The 18,357-nt window shown below is 45.8% G+C and overlaps 1 protein-coding gene across 20 annotated transcripts in view; it reads right to left on the bottom strand.

Moving 5' to 3' along the window:
* Positions 1 to 27: 27 nt before the first annotated feature.
* The window catches only part of ZNF532 (zinc finger protein 532), an 89,974-nt gene continuing 71,644 nt past the window's right edge, over positions 28 to 18,357 (bottom strand). For 18 of the 20 annotated variants that reach the window (XM_016129148.2, XM_016129152.2, XM_016129153.2 and 15 more), the window contains 3 exons: positions 6,418 to 6,530; positions 4,301 to 4,448; positions 28 to 2,623 (listed from right to left, as the gene is read on the bottom strand). In XM_016129148.2, the coding sequence (XP_015984634.2) occupies positions 2,129 to 2,623; positions 4,301 to 4,448; positions 6,418 to 6,530 (756 nt within the window). In that variant the 3' untranslated portion in view covers positions 28 to 2,128. The remainder of the gene's footprint in view (positions 2,624 to 4,300; positions 4,449 to 6,417; positions 6,531 to 18,357) is intronic. The other 2 variants (XM_036230098.1, XM_036230091.1) reach the window with 2 other exon arrangements.

Here is an 18,357-nt window from a genome sequence, read left to right as displayed (position 1 = left end):
GTGCCACAAACAAAACATTCTAGTATCCTGTTTTGCATATACTTTTTATTTGTCGAATAAATGAATATTTGTCAATATGTACATAAACACATAGAGCGAGCACTAGATTTAGAGCAAGAATATCTGGGTTCTAATACGCAAAGCCACTTACCAGCTATGAGGGCTTAGGCAAAGAATTTAAGCAGAGCTCAGCTTCCTCAACTGTGAAACTAGGCTAGGGAGACCTGTGCAGCCTACCACACAGGTTTATTGCAAGGTTCAAATGCAGAAACATTATGAAAGTGCAATGAATACAACTTAGAGCAATACAAGTATAAATATAACAAGTAACAGCAATTGCATTTCAAGTTGAGGAATACTTAATCATGCCCTCGGATGGCACCGACGTCCTGATGGAGTCGACAAGAAAGCTGACGAAACGGCTGATTGCTAAGGAGAGCAGATGCGTCCTTCTTCTGAGTGGGAAGAAGTCGGCGGTATCCTGTAGCCTGTCCCTGCGATTCATCACTTCCTCCTAAGTTTCATGAGGATGTCGCAGTCCCACCATCAATAACCCTCTCGCGGAACGACAAGGGCCAAACGTCCCACGTTTATTTACACGTGAAATGTGTTTGATACAGTTATGACGGGTGTAGTGCGTAACACCTCACAGCAGCAAGACCTTCTGAGCAACCGAATGCTGACTACGGTAGAACCATGCAAGTTATCTATATATACACAAAGGAACTGCTTTTCTTAAAAAAAAAAGAAAAGAAAAGAAAAAGAAAAAAGAAAAAAAAAGAAATAAAAAGTACAAAACATGTTTGGGGATCAATACAAGATATAAAATGCCAAAGAAAAGACAACAACGAAAACCAAAAAAAAATATAACTTTCCCAGAGAACTATAAACGGAAGGGACAGAACATTACTTCTGTTGCACTTTGAATAAAGCAGAGCTGCCGAGAGGAAGTATACTTATTGAAATGAACGAACTAGACCCAGGCGGCTCAGTGCTTCGTCTAACGGCCGGGCGCCGGGCGCAGGCTGCTGCATTGGTAAGTTGGTGGTTAAAGCTGAGCATCCCCACTCTAAGTACCAGAATGTTCGGCAGTAGCACCCAGGAAATGCCAACTCTTGAGACAGCAAGGGGTGAAGTCGACTACGATTTCTGTCTTCCTGTCAAGAGCCAGAGAAATACTTGATATCTTTAAGTAGTTGTCTTTATAATATAGTTAATAAATTACATGACGAAAACGCGACTATATAAATCTATTGGTCTAACTACGTGTGTGTAACTTTTACAGTAGTCCAGCCCTTTCGTGACTTTGTCTCTTTGTGCTCGTGAAGCCAGCCTTGCCAATCTGACCGGAAAAACACCAGCACCCCCCCACCATTTTTACCTTGAGAATATCCTCCTTCCCCCGTTCTAAGATGGAATGAAGGAAATCCCCCTTCCCTTACTGGGTTTCTGGCCTGAGTTTTCATTCGCCGCGGGGAAAGAAACCAGGTGCAAGGCTGCTTTAAACACCGGTTGGCACGGCCTGGGGAAGACGCCACATGCCCCCGGAGTGCGGGCAGGTGTGTCTGGATCACGCGCTCCCGGGCTTCGAGCAGGCACGTTGAGGATAGTGCTAAGACACTTAAAAGTCCCTAGTGTTTTGAGACCCACGATCACCTACAATTTATGTAGTGAATTCTAAAAATTAAAAACACTAAAAAAAGGCATTGTCTTAGCCTGGAATTAATTAACCCTTTTAAATCCATAACATACAAAATGGTTTATTTGAGTTCAGGAACTGCCCCTGTTACTAAGAACTCTGTGTTAAAGAAATAATACAAAAAGAAAAATTCTAACCCGAAAAAAAAAAAAAAACAAAACCAAAACTCAAAACATTTCCTACTAAATACTGATACAAACATGTAACAAAGAGTATAAAAAGTTATTCATTTAAATATATACAAACTCTTTTAAACTCAAATACTGTTTTAATACTTATTGAGGATATACACGACGAGGGAAAGAGAATATATCGCAACAGCCTAGACGGTACTGTTAACGCTATTATACTGCAAACTTTTTGTAACAAAAATGTCTCTTTTTATTCCAATGTGGACAGGGATTTTCCTCACGGAAGGTCGGTCTGTGGCTATTTCTCGGCTGAACTCACTCTTTTGGATTTGATGAAGGCCATGCCGTGGGTCCGCATGTGAGCGTTTAAGGCAGCTTCAGTTTCAAACGTTTTTGCACACACTTTGCACTTCCTGTCGGACACGGCGCTGTCGGACGACCCGTCCTCGGGGCTGGGCTTGCTCTCCGGCTGGTTCTCCTCGCCTGCCCCGTTCTGCTTGGACACCGGCTGAGGCTCCTTCAGCTTGTGCACGATGAACAGGTGGCGCGACAGCGAGACGTGCGACGTGTAGCAGAGCCCGCACTCGCGGCACTGGTAGGAAGACCCGTCCGACTTGTGCTGCGGGATGTGTTCGTGGAACTGCAGCAGGTTCTCGGTGGTGAAGCCGCACACGGCGCATTTGTGAACCTTAAAAACATTTATCTTTAGCTTTTTCAGTGGTTGAGTAATTGCTCCCCTGGGAGGTCTGAACTCTAAAACTGGTTCTTCCAACTTCCGCTTGGGACTGGGAACCTTTGAGAAAAAAGCAGACACAAGTGAAAGCCGTCCTGCCCTGCGGGTGATAAATGACCAGCTCTCCTGGGCTCCACGGCCGCCCGGAAAACGTGAGCCGTGACCTTGGGGATTTGGGTTTCCTCACAGCCGCGCGTCTGCCACCTGACCCGAGGCTCACGTCTTTCACCCGCTCCACGAATAAGGCTGTCCCTGTGCTACCAGGCCTCGCTCCAGCCCATGGGCCCGGCGGCGGACACACAAGTCCCTGCCTCCATGGACCACAGGCGCCAATGGAGTGTGACAGGCAGCGACCAAGTGGCCGATCCACAGTGTGTCATACACAGGAAGACCACGCACGTGGGAGAGGGGATGCGAAGCAGGGCGGGCAGCAGGTGGTTAGGTTACCTAGCGTGTGACGGCAACAGGTGAACAGGGGGCAGGAGGTGAACAGGTGACGGCAACAGGTGAACAGGGGGCTGTAGCAGGAGGACACGAGCATGTGACCGCGTCGGGCAGAGCCCAGACGCGGGAGCCGTGCCTGCCAAGGCCTGAGCTAGGGCCTGCGTGTGTCGGGGACAGGAGAAGGGCCAGTGGGGCCGGAGCAGGGCAACAGTAGGCGCGTAGATGGGGCCAGGGAGACGCAGGGCTGGGTGGACTGAAAAGCACCTTGTGCGAGAGAAAATGCTGATGCTGCCTTTTCTGTGACTAAGACCCGGAGCCACGGGAAGACCCAGGTGGCCTAGGACCCGCCCGTTCCCGCCCACTCCCTCCGCCACCCTCCTCTCCCCTCAGGCCAGGCCTTCCTCCCTCCCTTCCAGCTTTCCAGATCCGACCTGCGTCAAGTCCCCTTCGTTTCCCTCTCCAAAACTCCAAGCCGAAGGCTCCCTCCCATCTTTTCTGCCCTGTTCACAAGGCGCCTCTCATACAGCTTGACCTGAAGGTATGACCCCAAACACCTTGACCTGAAGCTGCCCCTCTGTCTGTATTCTTTAACTCCCCCTATCTGCCCCCCATCACTTAAGGGGAAGAATTACTACCTAATGAGATACTAGCCTGGCTTGGATTCTGACTGGCCTGACTCAAGGATTATCTCCTTGAAAGCACACACAGGCTTTATTTAACCAGGTACATTCTAGACGGTGCCAAGTACAGCAGATCCCTCTGACACCTGCTGAACTGCTGCTTCACTGAGGGCACTCAGCACACACATGCCTGGTACACAGGTCAATATATGGTGTGACCTGGCCCAAGCTCACTATCTACTGATGTATAAGAATAAGGTACAAAGCTGTAGCTTTAGCTTTCATGGTTACAAAGAGAAGCGAGAAAGAACCATTTTTATTAGGACCCTGTCACAATCGATACATTCCCAGGGAAAAACAATCTAGCTTTATACGGTCCTTCTGGCTAAGAGATCATTTTGGTGAATCAACATCAAATTTCTAAATTTATTTATATAAGTCCATCCCTAAAGCTATTTCTGGAAGGACATGAGAGAAACCTAATGAGGGTTACCTCTTAGGAGCAAGAGGAAAGGTCAGAATGGGTGTCGAAGATTACCTGTTATCTTACACCTCCATGCATAGTCTGAATTTTTGAAACTGTGTAGCAGTAGAACAATTTAGATAAAAAGAATGAATGCCAAAAGCAAGTCAACACAATTTCACCGTAAAGGGGGCGTCCGCAATGCCTGACCTTGGTGTCCTCTTTGATCTCTGTTTCCTCCTCGTGGGTGGCTTCCGTCATCTCTTTCAAATCGGGATCCTTAATGCCGTGCATGAGCTGGATGTGTTTCTCCAGCATCAACCGTTTCGTGAAGGTCCTCCTGGAGTCTGGGCAGTGCCTGTGGAGCAGAAGGAAAGGAGGTAACCTATTTGCTGAAGGGTCGTCCTCCTCGAAGAACACACCCTCTGCTGCGGGGCCTTCACTGGCCAAGTGCGTGCTCAGAAAGAGTGAGATACGCTGAAGACCGGAGCGAAAGGACAGTTTCGTTACGAATCACAGTTCTCAATGTGTGTCAAAAAAAATTCTGCAGCTTTTTAGAAAAGTTTTCTCTCTGTTTCTGCAGCCTAATTTGGTTCGGAGGAAATATTTATTGTCTAGGTTTGGTTAAAAGGATCACTTAATTTGCAATTCTAGGCGGCTTTAATTTTAAAACGGAGAATGTTCAATTTGAAAAAGTTTTCTTTATAATGAATGACTCGGAGTGTGCCCTCGGGATTTACGATGCGAGAGACGCTTTACTACAAAGAGGGCCCCTCTCTGACTGCCTCACACTGAGGCTGTTATTGTTCACTCCGCCAGAACAGAGGGAGGACAGAGCGTCTCACTGGGTCGACGTCCTCATGTAGGCACACCTGCTTAGAACCCCGCACTCAAATACAGGAGTCCGTTCAGAGACTCGAATGTAGAAAACGGTGACCAGATACCCAAAATAGGTCAATTATTTAAGTTTTCACATTTTATCTTGTGTGGAGGAGGGAAAAAAACCCAGTAGATTTTGAATATAGTTTTTCTTTGGAAGATACAAATTTAACTGTTTTCTTAATAAAACAGGCCAAAACCAGGTAAACAAACAAACAAAAAGGTTAATGACCATGGTGATTACGGATGCTATAAACCAGACATCAAACATAAGACTGCGGTGAAGAGGGATGAAAGGCATCTTTGGCATAGGTAGACCCAACTTGCTGCCTTCAGAACGGCTTCTGGGGAATTCGGTCCCACGCTGTCAGGATGGAGACCCTGTTCGCGGAGGCGTCGGGGGCCAGCACCAACACGCAGCAGCACGTGAAGTGGCCACGACCACCCAGCGCGTCACGGCCAGAGGATCGGGGCCCGACCACCGCGTGACGGGCTCTCCACCCTCCCCCAAGCCCAGGGGAATTCTCTGATTCTTCCTGTGCCACCTCAACACACAGACTTTATGTTTTCGTCTCACCGAAGTCATTTTCAGCTTTCGATTACATCCCCGTTTTCCTCCCCACGGAACTTTCCCTCGCTGACCACGGCCCAGCGAAGCGCCGCCGGCGGGCACGGGCCTGCGGGGCCACGCGGCGCATGCGCACTGCGGACCGGCCGCGGGGCTCCTGCGTCCTCCAGGTCTCTGTCGTTGACGAGAAAGTGCCCCAAAGTAAGTGACCTTGTCACATCGACTCGCTTTCGGCACGTTCTGGCCGAGTGGGTGACAGAGCTTTTTCGCTAGTGATAACACAACAAGCTCTGACCTTCACCAAGCGGCCTGCGACCCTCCCCTGCGTGGCGCGGTCCACTTGGTGCGTTGGCCCACTCGGCCCCACGCATTTGGCCTCTCAGCCAATAGTGTGTGTCCAGAGGAGGTGCTGAACTCCAGCCAAGGGGCAAGGGGTCCAGCCGAGGGCTGACTCCATGACCCACCCCATCAGGGCCTGCTCTGGACCACGGACGACAGCAACCAGACAGCTCAGCCTGCCAACGCTGGCCGCTCCCTGTGTGTGTAAAGGGACCGAAAATCAGCTCACACAACCGGGCACCTGGGAACCGGTCACGTCTCCCGAGTCCTCGCTAATAAAATACATATCTCTGGACAACAGATAAGAGCACAGGCCTCTGCACGGGGTGTGCGAGTAACTGCTCCTTTCTAAGTTTACTATTTTTAAGTGTTACAACCCAATCGAGAAACTGTATGACAAAACAACAGAATATGATTAAGCAATGACATCTATAAACCGTGGAACAGAGAGGATGGAAAATGGAAAATGGTAAAATTCAGAAAACCTCGGAGCTCCAGCTTCACCCTTCCCTGGCTTCCCACATCAGCGACCATGACTTACGAGCAGGTATAAACTTTCCTGATGCCTTTGTGCTTGATCCGATTGTGACGGCACAGGCTGTGCGAGGAGCTGAACGATTTGTCACACTGGCGGCAAGGATGCTTTTTCATTTGCTTTATTAGGAGAAAGAAAGAAAGAAAGAAAGTCACTTAGGAGAATAAAAACAGAAAACACTCTAAAAACTAAGAATTCTTTCCTAAGAGTTTAAGACTCATAATTGTTTAGCGATCTAGTAACTAAACTAGAAGATTCTTTTGAAAGATGTTTAATAAAATGAGAAGGCAGGGCTGGCTAACTGGGAAGAGGCTAATTTCCAGAGAACAGGATAAACTTTATCGTAAAGTAAAAAATTATGTTTTTCTCAAAAATACTTATGTTTTTGATTCAACACAAACACCCAGATGTTTGAAATAAGAGAAAATGTTACATAAATTTTCTTTGCAATAGGCGTAATAAACGTTATTTTTTAAAAGCAGATAATATATGAAAACATAAATCTTCGGTAAGTACCAAATAAAGCCATCACTGAATTTACTGTATCCAGAAAGAATGTCGATGTGCCATTTTAATTTAAATATTTGGATAATTTTAAACATTTTAACTCTTCCCTCATTAATGGTTGAGTAATTATTCCTTATATAAGGGGAGAGTCTTCCAGAAGGCCTTTTTGTTTTAAATACCATTTGGTTACCTCAAGAACACAAAAGTTTGAAACTACTTTATGGAGACTGCCTCTTGGTAAATGGAGTGTATGCATATATTTGCGAGGGAGTGAGAGAGTGAGAGAAAGCTATCGAGAGATATATAAAAATCAAAAGTTACAAGTTTCCCACTTTGGCTAAGACATGTTACATGTCAATGATTTCCGTGCAGGACAGTAAAGTCAAATTAGTGGCCTAACTTTAATATAACAAATTCTTAAGGTATGACATGCATTGCCGTCTGCACTGAGACAATATATCACAAGTAAATTAAATCAAAAAGGAGCTCTTGGCCTCATGAATGGAACAAAATTTGGCTCAATCCTCACTAAAAATAAGGCTGAAGTGGGAATAAGTTCTCATGGGAATAAATTCTCTCAAATACTACTACTTCTGGCAATAAGAGATAAGCGATTGTGAGCTAAATGATAACAATAAATATATTTTTACTTACTTTTACATTAGTCACCTGACAAACATATCCTGGTAAGCAAATCTATTTAAGTGGCTGAGAGTTTGGGTCTGGATTCCTAGAAATGGGTTGGCACCCTTGTCTCTACCACTCATGAATCGTGTGACCTGGGGAAAGTGTCTCTACCTGATAAGCATCTACTCCCCAACTGCGAGGTGGGGATCACACCAGTGCCCCCCCATGGAGGGTGCAGGGGAAGAGAGGGATTTAAGTAAAGAGTCAAACATAGTGCTTGGGACACAAAGAAATCCTCAATAAATGTTCTTTATTAATAATAGTAAAGTTACGTATCCAAGTTTCATTTTAAAAGAGTGGAAATGTTACCTTTTAAATAAAGCAAATCAGTCTGGCAGGTGTTTAAAAGGGTCTTGGAGCCAGGCAAAGGCAAAGGAGGAAGTTTCTCCTCCATGTTAAAGATGAGGGCCATATCACTGCTTTTACTGCATATTTTATTGTTTTCCTACTAAGCATATACTCTGACAAAAAAAGACTATGAAGTAAATACTAGTTGGTATTCTGACACATGCTGCCCCTTTTCCCAAAGGCATCCCTTCATAAAAACTTGTGACCACATGAACTGGACCATTAGTACTCCGTAGGCAGCTGGATAAACATTTATGTAGCCTGAGAAGGAATACAAGGTTACATGTAAAATAAAGCTTTAAGTAAAGAACAGTCATGAACAGCTCTACTATGTTTCAAAAATGGTCTTTAAATATCTATGAATATCTAATTCTTTTTGAATTTTGTACATATAAAAAATGGACAATGTTAAGATCACCTGCGAGAGTCAAAATACTAGATGTCTTTCTAAAAGCAAGACAGTTGCAGCAAGAATTCTGAAGGATGCAGAGAACTGAAATATGTCTTTCTAACCATACGATGGGCAAGAGGTCTGAGAAATATAAATTGCATTTTCTATTTCAGGTGAAGGGTTTAATATTGCATTTCTTGTTCTCATGTAGTTACATTAATAGCAAACCAAAATTTTTTCCCCCTCTTTAATTCCTACCTCCCTCCCCCCACTTCCACTCCTGACCTATGGATGTTGCCGTTTCCTTTTTTTTTAAGAACTAGATCTCTGAAGGCGGGGCATCTCCCCCCTCCCCCCGTCCCCGCCCCACACACTTGAGCATGCACCTGGGGCCTGGCACCCCCGGGGCCTGGCACCCCCCCCCCCACACGGTTATGGTCCGTGGCTCCTCCTGGGGCACAAACCCAGGACTTTCTGCATGCAAAGCAGATGTGCGAACCACTGCACTATGGAGCCGCCCCCCAAAATTTTAATGAGAAATTTCAACAACAACAAAAAAAATCCGCAGAGGATAATAAATTAAATGAAAAGCTGCTTAGCCGAATCAATAATTACTATTTTCAAAAAGTTGACAACGTGTGAGATGTTATTCTTTTTCAACATCTTTATGAAAAAAAATGCAGAAATGAACTATGCAAGTTCAAAACAATGGAGCAGGGTTTCAAAATCACTCGTGACAAGAAAATTACAGGTTTAAACATCAGTTTCCAAATCCAACCTGCTGCGTTCACAGTACCTAACAAAACAAATTACTCTTCTTTGTTAAAATTTAAATATTAACTTATTTAAAGGCACTTTACCTAATTTATTTTCATAACTGCATCTTCAATATTATAATAGTTCACACTGCTACTTTGTGACACAGAAAGAATTATCAAGCAAAAATAGAAAAAATAAAGTATCTTTTATATTATATTAAGAAAATATAAAGTCTACCATCGTCTGTTTTCAAAACTTTTAATGTTATTTACTTCTTTCTGACTTCCATAGAGTGTAGGCTGATATTGAGGGACCTATATAGCCTTCACTGGACATTTTGTAGTTAAGAAAAGAAACATGTTTTCCTACTTGATTATTAGTTATTTTGTTTTTAAAGTGAACTCTTTGAAGAAATAAGGAAGTAATAATAAACTGTCCGAGTCTGAAGATTTTTGTAAAACTTTGCAGTAAAAATATCAAATAAACACTTGGGTCTACTTCTTAACCTTCCTCCCTAATCTCTAATTGTTGACTCTTTTATCTTCACATACTTTAGAAAAGAAAGCATTAGCTCTTCTTAGCAAATTCCTTTGCTCTGAATGCATTGGCCTTGGGCTCAGGTCTGAGCTCTGGGATTTAAAATGCCTCTGAAGTCCATTGTTTTCAGATGGCACTGGGTGAATGTGTCTTGCACTGCCACTGGCCCTGTCACAATCGGACATCGTCCATTCTGATGACTAAGCCCTTCTTGTCTCTGGCTTCAAGGCCTCTCTGTGTGTCAGGTGACACTCAAGAGGTTAGGGGGAGAAAAGCCACATCTTCCACAAACCCATCTGGCCAGACATCGATTTCACCTTTTCCTGAGACTGCGACCTCCAAGAGGCATTGGCCTTGCACCAACATGCAAACGCCCTTCTTGATGACCCAAATACCCAGACACACCCCAAAATTTAAGATTAACGGGAGCAGAATTATTCCCAAACTATGCTGGACACACAATCTTCAGCTCTATCACAACATTTTTATGAAAAAGGAAAAACCAAACTAACTATAGGATTTAAACGTATCACAGCAGCGATCTCTCGGATTTAATTCCTAAACTCCGGACTCTTTTTATGGGGGAATCTATTTTACGGATAGACCCACACGCGGTGGGTACAGTTCTGCTATCACATGACGTACGCGTAACACGTGTTAGAAACCACTGCGCTACGCAAAGTCAGGCAATAAAAACTACAGGGCTTCCATCAAAAAGCAAGCTAGGGGCATAATACTCAAAAACTGTCGGTGGCACATTTCATAAAACGGCAGCACGGCTTTATACATGTTAAATGGTTAAGAAACACACAGATACTGCAAAAAAAAAAAAAAAATGACACTTTTACCCTTGAAAAGGACCTGCGGTTTGTTTGTGGAAGTGGGCGCGAGAGCGCTGTGGCTCGCCGAGTTTCTGTGAAGTGGTGGAAGGGGGGTCACCTGAGGTTGGAGGGTCGGAGGGAAGCCGTAACACCGGGTGGGGACCAGTGCGACTCAACACGAAGGGAGAAGAGGTCGCAGGTGGAAGGCTGCGGTGCGTGTGTGTTTCGCTGACTCCCACGCAACCCCGCCTCCCAGTCTTCTGTGCTCAGGGAGGAAATCGCGCGTGAGCAAAGAGTTCACATTATGCTCCAATTGTTCCCTGACGTATCAACTGTGTTGGAACAAATTTGCGTTTTCAACACAAAGAGTTATCACGGCAGTGATGTATGTACAAGGTTATTCACTGCAGTGCTGTGTCATGAGAAAAAAAATGTGGGGTCCATCAGAGGAGAACTGGTTAAATACATTATATGTGCTCCTATGCAACATTCTTGTCATGTGGCTGCAGAAAAGAATGGAGGATCGCAATGCACTGATGTGAAAACGACCGTGACACACACGATCCGTAGAAGAAACTAGTGCAGAAAGTCATGCTGCCAAGCCGTGTTCCGTTAGAAATGGTGACAATGAGAACACAGAGCCACCCACGATGATACTTGTAAAGAGAAACTTCAAGATGCATTAGTGATTATGGGGAGCAGGGGTGGGAATAAGGCTTTTCGCTGTACTCCATACTGCTTGGATTTGTCGAACATGAATATAGCACTATTAAAAAAAATTTTTTAAGTCAGGTTTACTGACGTATAATTTACAAACTGTAAAATTCACTCTTGAATGTATAGTTCGAGTTTTGACAGGTGGATACAGTTGAGTAACTTTCACTATGATCAAGATATAGAACAGCTCTATCACCCCCAACCCAAATTCCCAAGTGGCCCTTTACAGCCAACTCGTCTTCCCCCACCCAGCTCTCGGCAACCACTGATCTGTTTTCCATGCTATAGTTTTGGTTTTACGCTGGTCATATAAATGGAACCATACTGTAGAGCAGGTAGTTTTTCTGAGTCCAGCTTCCTTCGCTGGCATAACACACTTGCAACTCACCCATGCTGCTGAGTGTATCAGAATTCCACTCCTTTTCACTGCGGAATAGCATTCCATCGTATGGAATTAACAGATGAAACACTAAGGGAGTATACCTTTTCCTCCAAAGAAAAACCCTGAACTTTACAAGTTTTGTTTTTGTCTTTTTTTTTTCATTTCAGGGTGAACTTCATTCCCCTGTAATTGCACTAAAAACGGAAGCTGTGAATCATCATCTCTACATCCCTGGCCTTCGGCAAACAGATACTACTCAGAAACTACTTCCCATGTGAATGAATGAATAAAGGAAAGAATAACTGAATCCATAATTATCTGCTGGAATGACACGAGCAGGTGCTGCACGGTAATCAGAGAGCCACAACTTTTTAGGACAAAGTCCAGGGCACAGAACAAGCACTGGTCAAGTCTTTGGAAAATGGGTGAGATGTGAGCGTGTCTAAATACTGAAAAGAAAGAATCTATTAAAAAAACACGGAGATGCCGTGGGCAAAGGCAGGAGATGAGCCAGCGCACAGGGACAGGTTCCGGCAGAAGAGAAGGAAGAACACGTCTTCCCGCGGGGCCGCGGACGAGGCGCGGTCCGCTGACAGGCGCGGCGCCCACGGCCAGGTTAGCGGCCCTGGGCAAGACGGGGACCAGGAAACCGGGGGCATGGCTGCCGGCGGCCGCTGTTCGCTAAATGAAGTGTGACACGTGTGGTGTGTGCGGATCTGTGGCCTCCACTTCCTCTTATTTTTTCCAATTATAAAAATAACGACTGCTTATTGCAAAACAAGAGAGTAACGATTTCTTCTAATCTCACTGAGTAACCGTTGTCAATATCTAGCTATGTATTCTTCCTATTTCTTTTCTGAAAACACATATTTATGTGTACTATGTGCATAAGGATGAGTCTATATTACAAACTGATTTGTCATATGATTTTCTCATTTGTAAAACATACAGCTACATGTATTTTGATGTTTCTACGTTCTTCTTAATGCATGCATAGTACTCTATTCTATAAACAGACCATAATTTAACTATTTTCTGTAAATGATTTAGGTTATTTCAACTTTTTAGTAATTACGGGAAACTATTTCTGTCGTCGACCCATTATTTCCTTTGTATTAATTTCCGAAAGTAGTCTTTCTTGTTTGGAAGTTGTAAAAATGTGAAGGTTCTTTGACACTTGTTGGGAAACTGCCCTCAAAGAGGACACAAGCTGTGTAAGTCGGTGCTTGTCCACCAAGAGTCTTTGACGCCGGGTCACTATTCCTCAACATCGCAAAGTAGTAGGTAAAATACTACACTGCACTTAGTTTTTTTCCTCAATGCCTAGTGATACTGGACATCTACCCACACGTTCCTGAGCCACCTGGATTTCCCAATCGTGTCCTTCCTGTGGTTTTCTATGGCGTGAGGACGGGGAGAATGGCAGGCACGGCGGTCCGAGAGCGGACCGTTCGGCCTTGTGGTCCATGCGGAGGGCTCGGGATTGCCCAGGAGCGTGACGGGACACTCAAGGGTTTGAGCAGGGTCTGGCTGCCAAGCGTGGAAGCAGGAAACCAGGGCAGAGGCTGTCTGCAACTATCAGGGGAGACGCACATTACCTGCCCGGAGCCTGAAGAGTCGAGGTGATGATAGATGGATGACTTTATATATGCCTCAAAGATAGAGAGCAAGCAGCATCTGTGGATGGGCTGGACGAGGGTAACTAAGGAGAAAAAAAGAGGGGGCGAGTATCGCTCCAAATTCTCTGGCTTGGGCACCTGGTGGAATAGAGTTACCAGTTACTAACTGGAAAAGTAGGGGAGAAACAGGTTTAGGGAAGGAGAGGAATCAAGAGTTACATTTTAGATACATTAAGTTTCATAGGCTCATTGGAGACCTAAGTAAAGATACATTCAAGTCTGGAACTCCGGGGAGAGGGCCAGGCCAGAAATATAAATCTGCCAGTCACGAGGACATAGACGGCTTTTAAAATCATGGGCCTGGACGAGAACTTGGTGAGAGCAAACGGACATACCGACAGTGACAGGCTAGACAGACGAGGAAAACCGAGAAGCGCTGTCATGGGCGGTGGCACGGAAACCAAGAGAAACGAGCGTCCCAGAGGCCTGGCGAAGAAAGCGTTCCAAGAGGTGCCTGGCAGACAATGCTTCAGACAGGCCAAAGACGCCGCCGCCGAAGAAAGCCACGGACCCCCGGGTGTGGTGACACCGGGGAGCGCGACTAGAGGGGTTTGGGTGGCGCGGCGTGGAAACGCCTGAATGGGGGGAGAGACGCAGGGGCTGTCGGGAGAGAAAACGATGCCGGAAAGATGTGCTGCAAAGGGAGACAGTGGAGGGGGCGAGTGGGGTCAGGAAGGTCGCTTCGTTACAATAAGAGGCTCCACGGCACGCTGCAGGATTTTGAGGATGGTCGTGAAAGCTGAAGATGCGGGAGAGAGGACAAGTACGGCTGTGACCCCCTGCGGGGCTCAGGAAGGGGGCTGAACGGAGTGCAGAGATGAGGGGCTGTCCTTATGAGGGGCACAGAGTCGGCCTCTGTCACAAGAGGGCAGAGCGCTGCGTTCGGATGCAGAGGGGTTTTCACGGAGCCGTCTCTCCGCCTCTGGACCCTCCAGAGTCCACAGCCTCGTCCTCAACCATCACTGACTACGTCGAGGGCTTTATGAACCTTCCATTCAGAGCCACGCAAGTTCACATCCTCTGAAGACGACGACACCTTCCTTGCCCTTCTGAGACAGTCTTCCCTCTCCCTGGGACTCGGTCCCACCCTCGCCAGCCCTCCGGCCAGCTCGGCTCAGCTCCTTGGTGGGCCCTCCCGGCCTCTCCAGCCACCGTCCCCTCTCGCCCATATCCCACGCAGCCGCCAGGGCAAACCACTGGACACACGGCCCAGCACGGCACTTCTCTACCCCGAAGCCCACTGCTGCTCAGCATCAGGGAGTGAGGCTCTTGGACCCTCCTACTCCGCCAGTGCCCACCTCCCTTCACGTCCTTCCCAGCACGTCGCCATCCAGAACTACTTGCTGGCCACCACTCGGCTTGCCATGCTGGTCTGCACCGCATCCACCCTCTTCTTGCTGCTCTGTACACAGGGCGAAGCCCTCTCACGCAGCCTCTAAACACCTCTTTGGGTAGAATTTCTTCCGTGCAAGCCTTCCCTGGCATCGCCCAACCCCGACCGATTGCCCACGAAACAGCCATGTTCAAATCTCTGCCTCCTGTACCTTAGACGTAAGCCTGATTCTGCTCTTCCATGTTATTATACATAATTTTCATTAATTTCACACTACTTTTCTCCAACCTCCCTGAAGGCCGAACTGTTATTTTAGTGCTTACTCTATTTATAGAGCCTCAAAAAGAACTGCGTTGAAATCTGACTTGAAAGCACCTTTCACTTAGTATTTAATTAGACACCACCCTGTGATTCCTTCAAGACCCTTGTTTCATACCCAAACTCATACTGGTTTTAGCTTTTAAAATATTTATGCTTTTTTTTTTTTTTACCCACTTGTAAGCATCTGCAGAGCAAGAATTATATTTTACACTTTATTTGTATTTCTGCATGGCAAATGCTATGTAACTTCATAAGTATTAACAGAATAAAAGAAAGGTACACGCGAAAGAACAAACATGGTTAAAAGTTAAACATCCCCGAAGTATGCATGAAGGGGCCGTTCTAAGAGTTTCATAATTGTACGTCATTCCTATAATATGCAAGTACCCAGTCAAACCAAAGGCTTAAAAATAGTACAGACTGATAACATGAACAGGTTAAAAAAAAAAAAAAAATCTATAGTCTAATATGTCTCTAGTTTTTCTACCGGCTAGAAAGATGCTAAGAATACCTTATAAATTATAACTCGACAAAGTTGAATTTTTAAAAAAGGAAATTCAAACAGGAGGGAAGTAGAAAAGGGTGGAGGGGGTCAAATATCTGGTGACAGGAGATTTGACTCTGGGTGGTGAACACACAGCGCCATAGATAGATGACGCTATTACGGAAGTGTATGCTGAAACCTGGATAATGCTATTAGCCCACGTCGCCCCCATACGTTTAATTAAAAAAAGGAAATTCACTGAGGAAATATATAACATCATTAGCGTATCTATTAAATAATAAAAGATATATTTTTCACTCTGAGAATTCTCAAAACTTTTCACCGGAGAAATAATAAAAAAATAACGCTTCGTAGGTATTCGTTTCTTCATGTATTCATGGTAGATCTGGATATAGTGAGTGTGCGCCCACAAAACTGGAAAGGTCCCGTTCCCTTTCTATAAAGATCACCCACAGTTATACATGGCAAATCATAAGAAATAAGCCTGCTTACCCAAACCGCTCATGTTACCTTAGAAAACATCTCCTACGCAGGCAAACAGCCTTCCCCCAAGATTTAAAATACTGTGGATCATAAATTCCAAAGTCCTTACTGAGAGAACTTAATATCTAGGACATTGGTGAGATTTTCCAGTTCCCGTCTCACCATATCCAAGAACATACAAATAAATGGGTATTTAGACAAGCAGAGAACAGGAAACTCGACTTACATATGTGTGAAAGCACCAAGAAAAATAATTTTTGAGTACTATGCAATCCAAGCTTCTACAAATTGGAACTGAGTGTTTTAGGGAAATATTTAAACACGGAGAATAAATTTAGAGCAGAGGCTGGCAGGCTTTATTCGTAAAGGGCCAGACCATAAATACTTTAGGCTTTGCAGACCATAAAGCCTCTGTTGCAACTAGTTCACCTTGTAGTTCAAAGGCAGCCACAGATAACGATTCATACATGAATGGGCGTGGCTGTGCTTCAACAAATTATTTACACCAACAGCCGGCCGGCCTGGGAGCCACGGCTTGCTAACTCTCAGTGAGACCATTGTCTTACATGCCATGGAAAACAGAGCCAGGTCTCGGCCACTCACTGGCTCTCACATTCAGGAATCAAAGACCACATGCCTCCGAAAAACATCCCGCTGCAAAACTCTTCTGGGCCTGGTTCTGTTTCACCCCGCCTCCACTTATGAAGATTTGTCCTATCTCCCAAGCCTCCTTAGTTACTTCTCTATTACTTTTGTTCTCGGAGAATCCAGTACTTGAGGAAGTACTACAAGAGGGCATGTGTAAAATGTTTTTCTTCTAATGTGATTTTTAATACAATCTTTTTGCTCTTTCTTTAATTAAAAGCAATCTAAAAGGGATCACTGTGAGAGATTTTTCTCTGCAATCATTATTTTATAAATAACGATTTAATACTGTTACAGAATAAAAAATTAAAATATACTGTCTGAAGACCTACGTAGACTCTTTCTAATACGATTTCCACAAATCAAGACAAAAACAAAGTCATTGCTCTTAAGGATAATCACTGTCTGTATCAGATGATCTGTAAGAAATCCGTTAAGAACTCTAAAAAGCAAATGAGCAAACATGAATGTGAAAAGCTAACATTAAATCTGACCGATGACAGTTCTGTTCTTGTCGGTCCTCGTCCTACGTGACATACTAGTCGTCCGGCTGTCTAAACAAGCCGTATGGATGAGGCGCCGCCGGCTGGTCTCATCGGCTACCGAACCCAGCGGTGTGAGAACAGGGCACACCGTGGCGTGTCCCCGCGGAGAGGCCAGGGCCCCGGGGTGAGCACGAGCCTCCAGGCGGCTACTGAAAGGCTCGCCTGGGTTCCCTGTCTTGGTGTTGACCCCAGTTTTGTGACGACTTGGCTCTGAGCGGATATGAAGAAAAGACATGGCTCGTGGATCGCCCGCCTCTTTCCTTCCAGAACCATCCTTCCAGCTCTCGGTGTGCGGCACCCATGTGCAGCACGCTCTGAGTTAACGGGTTTGGCGGAAGCTTCCTCCTCGCTCAGGTCTCACATTAGGCCCCGGCTCTTCCGGCAAACAAGAGTTGATTCCCGCCCACGACTTGGGGTCAGGTAGGGGCTTAAAAGCCCACACTCTGACCTTCAGGCGGAGGGGAGGACTCGGGGTTCTAAGGCGGCTTCTGGCACAAGGGTGAAATTCCGGAAGCAGGCCTGCACTCGCCCTGGGGCTGAAGCTTTCCCACATCTGTACCCTGGGTGGGAACGCATGGCCTCTCTGTGGCCCGCTAGTGCTATTCCACTATTCCTTACTACGTCGGTCATGCCAGAACAGCCTTCTATGTCCTTTGACATCCCCTCGGGAGGCCTGAAAAATTATTTTCTGGTTGTTTTGGGCTTCAAGTAATATCGACTTACAATCATGCACTAAATTCCTAAAACCCAAGAAATCTAATGTGCCTGCTGGATTTAGGAACATAGTTTCCTAAAAAAATACAAATTAATGTTGCATTCCTGGGCAAGCACCTGAAAGCCTACTCACGTGGTGCAGCAGAACCACAAGACTGGACCGATACTCTAAAGCCTGACAGGACTTCAGTGCCCATTCACCGCAGAAACCGGATCCCGCAGCAAATCTGGCTCCTTCGGGTCATAAGAGAAGCTACTTTCCTCTACCCTCCCTCGGCCCCATGGGATCTGCACCTACGCTCCACCTGCCAGGGATGCCGGGGCAAGGAGGGCACCTGGGGCACAGCAAGGGACTGAGGTCTGACAGGTAACGAGGAGAGGGGATTCGGGGACATTGGTCTGGGTGCAGGTCAGAGTACAGGGTGGGAGGCCAAGGCTTTGCCATAAGGCTCTAGCAGCATGAAGAGAGCAAAATCTGACCTCAAGCAAGCCAGGAGAGACAGGACCAGGGGCCAGGAGGGGCAGAGCCAGGGGCCTGGAGAGACAGGGCCAGGAGGGGCAGGGCCAGGGCC

The sequence above is a fragment of the Rousettus aegyptiacus genome, unplaced genomic scaffold (genome assembly GCF_014176215.1).
Source record: "Rousettus aegyptiacus isolate mRouAeg1 unplaced genomic scaffold, mRouAeg1.p scaffold_m13_p_12, whole genome shotgun sequence".
Taxonomy (NCBI): domain Eukaryota; kingdom Metazoa; phylum Chordata; class Mammalia; order Chiroptera; family Pteropodidae; genus Rousettus; species Rousettus aegyptiacus.
The sequence above is the reverse complement of the archived record's forward strand: the minus strand, read 5'-3'. Positions and strand labels throughout refer to the sequence as shown.